The sequence below is a fragment of the Oncorhynchus clarkii genome, chromosome 19 (genome assembly GCF_045791955.1).
Source record: "Oncorhynchus clarkii lewisi isolate Uvic-CL-2024 chromosome 19, UVic_Ocla_1.0, whole genome shotgun sequence".
Taxonomy (NCBI): Eukaryota; Metazoa; Chordata; class Actinopteri; order Salmoniformes; family Salmonidae; genus Oncorhynchus; species Oncorhynchus clarkii.
The window spans coordinates 56,230,827-56,243,066 of NC_092165.1; the positions used below are offsets into that span (position 1 = coordinate 56,230,827).

Consider the following 12,240-nt stretch of genomic DNA (forward strand, 5'->3'; position numbering starts at 1 on the left):
ATAATGACAAAGTGAAAACATGTTTTTTTTAAAACATTTAGCAAATGTATTAAATATTTCTTTAAACAGAAATACCATATTTACATAAGTATTCAGACTTTTACTATGAGACTCGAAATTGAGCTCAGGTGCATCCTGTTTTCATTTGATTGGAGTCATTCTGTGGTAAATTCAATTGATTGGACATTTTGTGGAAAGGCACACACCTGTCTGTATAAGTTCCCACAATTGATAGTTCTGTCAGAGCAAAAACCAAGCCATGAGGTCAAAAGAATTGTCTGTAGAGGTCGGAGACTGGATTGTGTTGAGGAACAGATCTGAGGAAGGGTACCGCTCAGGACCTCAGACTGGGGCGAAGGTTCACCCTGCAACAGGACAATGACTCTAAGCACACAGCCAAGACAACGCAGGAATGGCTTCGGAAAAGGTCTCTGAATGTCCTTGAGTGGCCCAGCCAGACCCCAGACTTGAACCCGATCGAACATCTCTGGAGAGACCTGAAAATAGCTGTGCAGCAAATGGGAGGAACTACCCAAATATAGGTGTGCCAAGCCTGTAGCTTCATAGCCAAGATGACTTGCGGCTGTAATCGCTGCCGAAGGTGCTTTAACAAAGTACTGAGTAAAGGGTCTGTATACTTATTTAAATGTGATTTTTAAGGTTTTTTATATTGAATAAATGAGCAAAAATGTCTAAAAACCTGTTTTTGCTTTGTTATTATGGGGTAATGTGTGTCAATTTAAAAAAAATCATTTTAGAATAAAGCTGTAACGTAACAAAATGTGGAAAATGTCAAGGGGTCTGAATACTTTCTGAATGCACTGTATATTAAGAAGCAAAGTGAAAACTGCATCGTTGTCATTAACATGTTGCATGTGCTGCATTGATCATGCAGACTGAATGCAAGTGTCTCGTGGTCAAGGAACAACAAATGTGCTCCTTGAGTGTCAGGGGGTGGGGCTAAATCTTTGGAAAGCGGCATGGAGAGAGAGCGAGACAGAGATGACTCAAGTAGCAAAGTAAACTATAAAAATGGACGTTAGTCATGGCATATCACATTTAATAAACCAAACATTCAAATACCATTATAGGAGGTAAATTAAAATCCTAAACCGGTCCGTACATCAATACAGGTATATTGTAAAATACATTATACCGCCCAGCCCTAAGGTTACCCATGATGCAGCGCAGATTGCATCCATCTTCCAGCCCTCCTGCGGTCTTCTGTAAGCCTTTGGTGAGGTGAGCCTGCCTCTGGGTCAAGTCCATGGTTATGTAATGGCTAATCTCTTTGTTGAGGTGAGCCTGCATCTGGGTCAAGTCCATGGTTATGTAATGGCTAATCTCTTTGTTGAGGTGAGCCTGCATCTGGGTCAAGTCCATGGTTATGTAATGGCTAATCTCTTTGGTGAGGTGAGCCTGCCTCTGGGTCAAGTCCATGGTTATGTAATGGCTAATCTCTTTGGTGAGGTGAGCCTGCATCTGGGTCAAGTCCATGGTTATGTAATGGCTAATCTCTTTGGTGAGGTGAGCCTGCATCTGGGTCAAGTCCATGGTTATGTAATGGCTAATCTCTTTGGTGAGGTGAGCCTGCCTCTGGGTCAAGTCCATGGTTATGTAATGCCTAATCTCTTTGTTGAGGTGAGCCTGCATCTGGGTCAAGTCCATGGTTATGTAATGCCTAATCTCTTTGTTGAGGTGAGCCTGCATCTGGGTCAAGTCCATGGTTATGTAATGGCTAATCTCTTTGGTGAGGTGAGCCTGCATCTGGGTCAAGTCCATGGTTATGTAATGGCTAATCTCTTTGGTGAGGTGAGCCTGCATCTGGGTCAAGTCCATGGTTATGTAATGGCTAATCTCTTTGGTGAGGTGAGCCTGCATCTGGGTCAAGTCCATGGTTATGTAATGGCTAATCTCTTTGGTGAGGTGAGCCTGCCTCTGGGTCAAGTCCATGGTTATGTAATGGCTAATCTCTTTGTTGAGGTGAGCCTGCATCTGGGTCAAGTCCATGGTTATGTAATGGCTAATCTCTTTGGTGAGGTGAGCCTGCATCTGGGTCAAGCCCATGGTTATGTAATGGCTAATCTCTTTGGTGAGGTGAGCCTGCCTCAGTCAAGTCCATGGTTATGTAATGGCTAATCTCTTTGGTGAGGTGAGCCTGCCTCAGTCAAGCCCATGGTTATGTAATGGCTAATCTCTTTGGTGAGGTGAGCCTGCCTCAGTCAAGCCCATGGTTATGTAATGGCTAATCTCTTTGGTGAGCCTGCCTCTGGGTCAAGTCCATGGTTATGTAATGGCTAATCTCTTTGGTGAGGTGAGCCTGCCTCAGTCAAGCCCATGGTTATGTAATGGCTAATCTCTTTGGTGAGGTGAGCCTGCCTCAGTCAAGCCCATGGTTATGTAATGGCTAATATCTAATCTCGACATCCAGAAGCAGCCATCAGGTGATGGCTGACACTACACTGCTATCAAAATTAAGAATATAGCAACCCAAGTGCTTTTCCCCCATCAGACCTTTTCAATTTAAGCAACGTAATGTTTATAGGATTATTGATGTGACAAATGAAATATCATGGATTGCCTTGATCGATAATAATGACCGTACAATATCATAATCTAGTAATAAATCAGGGAGGCCAGATGACATCGTTCCTATTATCTAGTGTTATAATATGTTGTAGTTAGTTACATTACTGTACAACATTCAATTAAAACAGGCAACATTCTATGTTTGTTGTACTGTGCTATTTTTTGGCATTCACGATCTGCAGCAGATGAATGTACTTCAATATGTAGGGCAAAGGAGGATGCCTAGTCAGTTGCACAACTGAATGCATTCAACCGAAATGTGTCTTCCGCATTTAACCCAACCCCTCTGAATCAGAGAGGTGTGGCCTTAATTGACATCATCGGAACCCAGGGAGCAGTTGTGGTTGGGGGTTAACTGAGTTGCTCAAGGGCAGAACAGCAGAATTGTCCACCTTTCCGGCTCAGGGATTCGAACCAGCAACCTTTTGGCTACTGGCCCAACGCTCTTAACCGCTAGGCTAGCTGCTGAATGGTGTGTATCTCGGCTGAGCATGAGTAATGAAAAGAATCAACACAGGGTGCATTTTCAGTGTCAATAGCTTGTAGTTTTACTTACATCGTAAATTTGTCTGGCAGTGGTTAGAAGTATTGTGTTGGGAAGTCTGCCATGGTTTGACCTCCAAAGTATTGTGCAGGTTGTTGTTATTAAAGAAGGAGCGTGTGACATTTAAAGTACACTTCTCTTGTGCCCTTTGGAGAAAGGATATATCGACAACAGGCTTATGCTTTTGAGGGTGCTTGCAATTTGTCAGGTGGGAGTCTTGCTGGAGAATAACAAGTCAATGTATTACTCTCTCTCTTTCCATCTCTTTTTCTACACATATCACGGTCTGTATCCCTCTCTTGTCCTTACTTGCTCTCCATCTCTTAAAAAATATATATATTTTATGTACTTTTACCCAATTGGTAGATACAGTCTTGTCCCATCGCTGCAACTCCCCTATGGACTCGGGGTAGAGCCGTGCGTCATCCGAAACAGAACCCTGCCAAACCGCACTGCTTCTTGATACACTGCTCGCTTAACCCGGAAGTCAGCCGCACCAATGTGTCGGAGGAAATACTGTCCAGCATGGAGAACGGCCCGTCACAAGGAGTCGCTAGAGCGCGGTGGTACAAGGAAATCCCGGCCGGCCAAACCCTCCCCTAATCCGGATGACGCTGGGCCAATTGTGCGCCGCATCATGGGTCTCCCGGTCACAGCCGGCTGTGACACAGCCTAGGATCGAACCCGGATCTGTAGTGACACCTCAAGCAACGCGCCACTCGGGAGGCTCTCCATCTCTTTTTCATCCGTCCTCCATTTCGTCCTAGTCATTAACTCTCTCGCACGTTTTCTTTAAAGGTATTACTTTTATTCCCATGGCTTGTTATCTAGATACTGTATCTCTTAATGGCATTGTTAAAAACAGCGAGAGAGAGAGAGAGAGAGATGAAGAAATGGGAACACTTTCTATACTTGAGCAAAGTTCCATCCCTTCATTCAGTCTGTGATTTCCGTAAACAACAATAACGCTCCTTCTCTCTCTGTTTCTTTGCCTGGTGAAAATAGCACACTTAGTCTCGGAACACTGTGCTGTCTTCAATTCTGTGTGGTCTTCAACGCTGTGCTGTCTTCAACGCTGTGCTGTCTTCAACGCTGTGCTGACTTCAAAGCTGTGCTGACTTCAATGCTGTGCTGTCTTTCTCTACACATGCGTTTGAGCCAATCAGTTGTGTTGTGACAAGGTAGGTGTGGTATAAAGAAGATAGCCCTATTTGGTAAAAGACCAAGTCTATAATATGGCAAGAACAGCTCAAATAAGCAAAGAGAAACGACAGTCCATCATTACTTTAAGACATGAAGGTCAGTCAATCCGGAAAATTTCAAGAACTTAGAAAGTTTCTTCAAGTGCAGTCGGAAAACCCATTAAGTGCTATGATGAAACTGTCTCTCATGAGGACCGCCACAGGAAACGAAGACCCAGAGTTACCTCTGCTGCAGAGGATAAGTTAATTAGAGTTACCAGCCTCAGAAATTGCAGCCCAAATAAATGCTTCACAGAGTTCAAGTAACAGACATCAACATTAACTGTTCTGACTGTGTGAATCACGCCTTCATGGTCGAATTGCTGCAAAGAAACCACTATTAAAGGACACCAATAAGAAGAAGAGACTTGTTTGGGCCAATGACAATGGACATTAGACTGGTGGAAATCTGTCCTTTGGTCTGAGGAGTCCAACTTTGAGATTTGTGGTTCCAACCGCCATGTCTTTGTGAGACGCAGAGTAGGTGAACGGATGATCTCCGCATGTGTGGTTCCCACCGTGAAGCATGGTGTCACGACTTCCGCCGAAGTCAGTCCCTCTACTTGTTCAGGCGATGTTCGGCGGTCGACACTACCGGCCTTCTAGCCATCGCCGATCCACTTTTTATTTTCCATTTGTTTTGTTTTTGTTTTACATTAGTTTTGTTTTTCAATTCCCCAATTACATGTTCATTATTTAACCCTCTGTTTTCCCCATGGTTTTTGTGCGTGTTTGTTTCATGTGTTTCGGTCCTATTGTGTGGGCTTAGTATTACTACATGTGTTTGGTCATTTTGAGTTAAGTTACTTTTATTACTCATCTCTGCTGTCCTGTGCCTGACTCCTCTGCACAAGCTACACCCAGACCTGTTACACATGGAGGAGAAGGTGTGATGGTGTGGGGGAGGTGCATTGCTGATGACAAGGTCTGTGATTTATTTAGAATTCAAGGCACACTTAACCAGCACGGCTACCACTACATTCTGCAGCGATACTCCATCCCATCTGATTTGCGCTTAGCGGGACTATTTTTTTTTTTTCAACAGGACAATGACCCAACACATCTCAGGCTGTGCAATAGTTATTTGACCAGTAAGGAAAGTGATGAAGTGATGCATCAGATGACCTAGCCTCCACAATCCACCGACCTCAACTGAATTGAGATGGTTTGAGATGAGTTGGACAGCAGAGTGAAGGAAAAGCACCCAACAAGTGCTCAGCATATGTGGGAACTCCTTCAAGACTGTTGGAAAAACATTAGAAGTGAAGTGGACAAAGCTGTCATCAAGGCAAAGGGTGGCTACTTTGAAGAATCTCAAATCTAAAATATATTTTGATTTGTTTAACACTTTTTTGGGTTACTTCATGATTCCAAATGTGTTATTTCATAGTTTTGATGTCTTCACTATTATTCTACAATGTAGAAAATAGTCAAAGCTAAGAAAAACCCTTGAATTAGTAGGTCCAAACTTTTGACCGGTTGATAAGAGAATTATGTTCTCCAGGTACATCACCCAATTTAATTATATTACTCAGTCTGCAAACCAGAATGTGTAAGATGCTGGTCGAATGAAACAGACAGAGGCCCAGCTAAATAGTCAAAAAGGTTTATTCACGGAACGTTCTACCGTCAAGAATACAAAACAATTCATTTTATACTGACTTCTCACACCCACACAGCCACACAGCCACACGCACACACACACAAACAGACGCACACACATGTCCTGCTACCCAGCCGCCAGAGCTTTGTGACCTTGTTCTTGACACGTACTCCCTGTTCTCTCCCAATCTCCAATCGTCAGGTCGGCACCAAGCTCAGACAGTCTGTGTTTAAAATACCATAAAGACATTTTTTTACCCTAATTCTGACTAAGACTACACATTTATTGATTATGATTTTATACATTCTAATCAATTCCATACAATTATATGTTTCAGGGCAGAATATTCTAATCATTCAATTAACAGACAATTCTCACCTATCACCGGTACATTACAATAAAACAATATTAGACTATTGATTAAATATGCTCCTCATTCAACATAAGAACTGATATCGACGAGAAGAACCTCCTATTGTCCTATTGTACCATAACCAAAATCTTTCCTACGATACGTGCGCTAGTGCATTTTAAAGTATATTCCTTGGTCTCTTCCTATCATTTGGTCAGAGTCTTTATGGGCTGTGCTCTCGTCCAGGTCTCTTCCTGGTCAGAGTCTTGCTGGGCTGTGCTCTCGTCTAGGTCTCTTCCTGGTCAGAGTCTTACTGGGCTGTGCTCTCGTCTAGGTCTCTTCCTGGTCAGAGTCTTGCTGGGCTGTGCTCTCGTCTAGGTCTCTTCCTGGTCAGAGTCTTACTGGGCTGTGCTCTCGTCTAGGTCTCTTCCTGGTCAGAGTCTTGCTGGGCTGTGCTCTCGTCTAGGTCTCTTCCTGGTCAGAGTCTTTCTGGGCTGTGCTCTCGTCTAGGTCTCTTCCTGGTCAGAGTCTTTCTGGGCTGTGCTCTCGTCCAGGTCTCTTCCTGGTCAGAGTCTTTCTGGGCTGTGCTCTCGTCTAGGTCTCTTCCGGGTCAGAGTGTTTCTGGGCTGTGCTCTCGTCTAGGTCTCTTCCTAGTCAGAGTCTTTCTGCGCTGTGCTCTCGTCCAGGTCTCCTCCTGCACTGCGTTATCAATCTCTATACCTGCTGTCCTCCACCTGGCTTCTCTTGTTCTCGCTCTCTCTTTCTCATTTTTGCTTTCTCCCCCTTCTGTCTCTTTCTCCCCTCTCTCTCTCTTCTCTCTCTCCATCACTCTCTTCTCCTTCGCTCTGTGTTCTTTCTCTCTGTCACTATTCTCTCTCTCTACTCTCTCTCACTCTCTTCTCTCTCTGTCACTCTCTTCTCTATCGCTCTGTTTTTTCTCTCACTTCTCTCTTCATAATTGTTCTCTCATTTCCTTTCCCTCGCTCTCCACACTCTCTCCTCTCTCTCGGTTTTCCCTGGCTCCCTTCGCCTGTACATGGCCGATTTGCTTTATAAATAGCTTGGCCTAGATTACGGCAGCTGCAGTGGCGCCAGGGGGTGGCTGGGCAGGGCCGAGTGAGGTGGTGGGGCACTGGCAGCCTCCATCGCTGGGAAGGCTCAGGAATAGTGTGTGTGTGGAGGGGGGGGGGGTGTATGTATGTATGTATGTGTGTGTGTGTGTGTGTGTGTGTGTGTGTGTGTGTGTGTGTGTGTGTGTGTGTGTGTGTGTGTGTGTGTGTGTGTGTGTGTGTGTGTGTGTGTGTGTGTGTGTGTGTTTTGATGCAGCTACTGCCTGCATGCCTGCTGTGTACACATGCACAATGCCCAGGGCTCATACTGACCCCCATTCCCTCCCCCCTAGAGCCCTTGCCCCTTGCAGCTCGACAACCAAAACGACACATGACTGTTATGTCTCATGTCAGATGTGGAGAGGTTTGTTTTCTGGTGTGTGAGTCTCACGTGTGTATCCTGAAGGTTTGACGGTGTTGTTGCGTGTCATTGTGGGTTAGTGGGTGTCCCCTCTGTATGTGCAGGCTCAAACCAGATCAAATCGATGGTCTACTACCCTGGTTTCATGTTCCCACACACAACCATGACTTTGGGATTGCAAATGTCCATTATGTTTTACATAAAGTGGATTTTTGTGATGGTACAGTCAATTTAGCAACAGTTCTTTAATATCTGTGTACTTCTGTGGTCTGAAGTAACATGTTATGAGTCAATCATCTAGTAATGTCCCCATTTTAGATTCCCTATCAATTTTTTATTTGTATTTTTTTTAAACCTTTATTTAACTAGGCAAGTCAGTTAAGAACATGTTCTTATTTTCAACGACAGCCTAGGAACAGTGGGTTAACTGCCTTGTTCAGGGGCAGAACGACAGATTTTTACCTTGTCGGTTCGGGGATTCAATCTTCTAACCTTTCGTTACCAGTCCAACACTCTAACCACTAGGCTACCTGCCATCAATCAGGGATCTGGTGAGGGGGAAAGAAGTTTGAATATCCAGGACACCCAGAATATTCACATTCACAGATTTGCAAGGAGCATATACACCTCTGAAAGATCACATGATTAAAGGGGGGTAGATGATGGGTTTTTATTCCAATTACATTTTAAGATGGGTTTTGAAAATGCTGACTAACTGAGAGAATTTGAAATGAGGAGGAAGAAAACTAGAGGAGTGCACAGAAAATGCCTTAGTCTATTCACACCCTCACAGAGACCCCCCATTGCCTCAGGCCTGTCAGAACCAGATTGAGCCACCCTATAGTTACAGAGCATTATATCTGGCTCATGTGGTTGTCTATCTGAATGTCTGTCTCGGGACAATGTACCCTGTGATGAATGACATGACACACAGACAGACAGAAATAGCCCGCTGCTTCGTCCAGCCCATTGCCTACTCATCGTGGCTTATTGTCTTAGCTAGTGAATGATGAAACTGAGAGCTTGTGCCAGAGTTGATGAGTGTGAGGTTATGCAATGCTGAAGCCTGTTGGAAGTTTGGACCAATCGGATAAGGCTGAACTAGTAAGGGAGATATGACAACTGTGTTTACTGTAGATACTACACCACAGGCTGCTTCTGCAATGTCCACTACGTTATACAGTAAATTAGCAGGCTATACTGGATTTGTCTGGATTGTTTTTTACTTATTGAAGTAACTCTGATATTTCAATAACAGAATAGTCCTACATGGAAAAGTATTTAAATGGAACAGACTCAAACTTACTAGCATAGAGTAAAACATTAGATGGTGCATTCCGTTTCTGAAGAAAGACAAAAAAGCTGCATTTATGAAACCAAGACAATAGTGAAATTCTATTCCAGGATATTTTTTGTGGACTTCATTATAGGCCGTTCTGATTAGTGTTACTGGGTTAGAAGTAGGCCTAGAATTCATCATTTCAGAGCTATTGTCGCAGTTATGTTCATGGGCTAAATGAGAAGAAAAAATAAATAACAGAACCGAAGTGTAGCTCTACAAGCTGCAGTGCTCCGACCAACAGCATCGCAAATGAACAAACGAGGCTGATAATGACGTCAATGTTGTGCCCGAACGCGCGCTGGTTGGTGCACTCGAGAATGTTTCTGACCGCCGCTCTGTGTTGGAGCGGGGAGAGCGAGTTTTCTGCTGCAGCATCACTCACTTCAAATAGCGCACCCAAACTGTGAGGATACCACCTCATCCGAAGCGAACCCATTGGAGTTACAATCACCTGCGAGGCTGCGACTGCGCTTTCTCTGAAGCAGACAAGGACCGAACGAAATAATTTATTTTATTTATCTTTTCTCTCAGCTACGAAAGGGAATGCCATCTATAAATATGAAACTGGAGATGGTGACCATCATCGCCTGCGAGGTAGACACAGAGGTGTTTACGTCCGACAAGCTGCAGGTAGGCCTATGACGTTACAGTATCATTAAACCGCACGTTGAATATTTCAGAATTTTTGTCTGTTTGTGAAAAAACTTTGAATATTTCTTCCTTTTTTGTCTGTTCATACTCCGAAGTAGCAAAGACCCGTTTTTTCTGCATGTCCCAAAGTGCCTGTCTTGCTTACGTTCACCCTTGGTTTTTTTTTATCAATGAAACCGCAACTCATCAAAATGCACGCCCTGAATGCGCATGGATGCCCTCGGTGCCATTGATTGACGTTTGTGGGTTTGCTGAAGTGTGGACGAGAGGGGGAGATGGGGGGCAGACTTTTGTTTTTACTGTATGCGCTATAGACGACATCTTGCTGTCGCATCACTGGTCAATTTTAGTAGGCCTATGCAAGTTACATTCTTAAATGCAGGGGGTTTATAGGAGGGGGGGTTGTTGAATTGAACATGTGGAAGAGCACAGAACAGAAGTGAGGAGCAGTTTACACGCAGTGTCACAGTCTGACCTCCCTTTCAGCATTGCAGGTCTGCCAGATACATAAGAGCGCATGCATCGAATACAACAGTCATGGAGGCAGATGGTACTGAGATGCCTAAAGCCTTGACATTAGAAAGTGCCAGTGTTTACTTTAAATGCCACACAGATGGTGGTCAAAGCCATGGCTTACCCACTGAAGCCTTTAAAATTCCTTAGCCACATGTTTCCTATCCACAGACTGTCATTGTGGATTGAGGCCATTTGCCATCCATTGTAGCCTGTTGTACAGCACAGAGCCCAGAACATGCCGTACCAGAACAATAACTTATTAAGATTCCGTTATCCTAAGTCTTTCCTTAGTACAGTTAATCAGTCTGAACAGAGATCCTATACTATGAGTCAAAGTACAAGGTAATGCTGCCATGTTCTCAGAAAACATAAACATTGTGCACATGTCTGCACACCAGGGGTCGGAAAACCTAAATTATTTTCCAATAATTTAATTCTGAACAGAAGCATTTATTTTTTCCATTCAGTTCCACTGTTGCGACCAGCAACATAAAGTTCCAAACTGGTTGGAATCCCCCAAAAGTAATGGCTAATATCATTTCTTTCTTTCCCTTTTTAAACCTCTGAAATATATATATATATTTTTTTTAGCTCGACATTAAATCATTTCACCAAACAGTACCGATAGAGCATCTTGCTATGGAGCAGGCAAGCTATAATAGTTATTTACATGCATTGGACAGACAAGTGTATGGCATGAGATGCGACTGACATTTTGCTGATAGGGAGAGAGAGAGAAATAGTGGAGGAGGATACTTGGCTTAAAGTGCTGGGCATAATTAAACCTACAGAGGAGGATTGGCTTCTATGAAGGAATTTTGAATGTCTCAACTTCTGAGAGTTGGCTTAACGTTGGACCAGAGCTAACTAACTAGCTAGCTAACAAGATTGTGTGTGCAGAGCAGCACCATAATTAAAATAACAACACTTCTTACCTTTTTGTAGTAAAAAAAAAAAATAGAATGTGAAATGTAATAACTATAGTATCCTTAACTAGCATTGAAAAAGTTAATCAATTCTCAAATGAATCATCTCTCTCCATAATTTCTTAATCGCGCTATTATGCAGGTCATGTTCTTCACATTACTGTCTCTGGACACACTATATCAAATAAAATCTATGTTTATTTGTCACAAGATACAAAAAAAGGTGTTTTGCATACAAAAGGTGTAAACGCTACAGTGAAATGGTTTCTTGCATAACAGCAATATCAAAAACAGGAAGTGTCCAGATGAAAATATTTCATAATTATGAGATGACGTATACAGTACCTGACACACTGGTCTAACTTGATGGGTCATGTGAAGGAAATGCCATAACCAACCCCAGATACGTCTAGATAAGTGGTTGGGTCACTGTTGTTTAGACATGTACACATGTTCACGAAATACAATAGATGGACATAATCACCCCCAGACACACCTGGCTAATTTGATGGGTCACATACAGTGCATTTGGAAAGTTTTCAGACCTCTTCAGACCTTTTTCCACATTTTGTTACGTTGCAGCATTATTCTAAAATTGTGTCAATCTACACACAATAGCCCTTAATGACAAAGCAAAAACAGGTTTTTAGAAAATGTTGCAAATTTATTAAAAACAAAAAACTTAAATATCACATTTACATAAATATTCAGACCCTTTACTCAGTACTTTGTTGAAGCACCTTTGGCAGCGATTACAGCCTCGAGTCTTGGGGAGTTTCTCACATTCTTCTCTGTAGATCCTCTCAAGCTCTGTCAGGTTGAATGGAGAGCATCGCTGCACAGTTATTTTTAGGTCTCTCCAGAGATGTTAGATCGGGTTCAAGTCCAGGCTCTGGCTGGGCCACTCAAGGACATTTGGAGACATGTCAGAAGAGGACTGGCCACCCCTCAGAGCCTGTTTCCTCTCTAGGTTTCCTCCTAGGTTCCTGCCTTTGTAGGGAGTTTT

At 43.3% G+C, this 12,240-nt stretch overlaps 1 protein-coding gene across 6 annotated transcripts in view; it reads left to right on the forward strand.

The window, feature by feature from the left end:
• LOC139375399 (calcipressin-3-like) overlaps positions 1 to 12,240 on the forward strand; it is an 85,781-nt gene that overhangs the window by 23,997 nt on the left and 49,544 nt on the right. For 3 of the 6 annotated variants that reach the window (XM_071117151.1, XM_071117144.1, XM_071117145.1), the window contains exon 3: positions 9,673 to 9,771. The exons of the other annotated variants lie outside the window; for them this stretch is intronic. In XM_071117151.1, the coding sequence (XP_070973252.1) occupies positions 9,673 to 9,771 (99 nt within the window). The remainder of the gene's footprint in view (positions 1 to 9,672; positions 9,772 to 12,240) is intronic. 6 annotated transcript variants of the gene reach the window in all.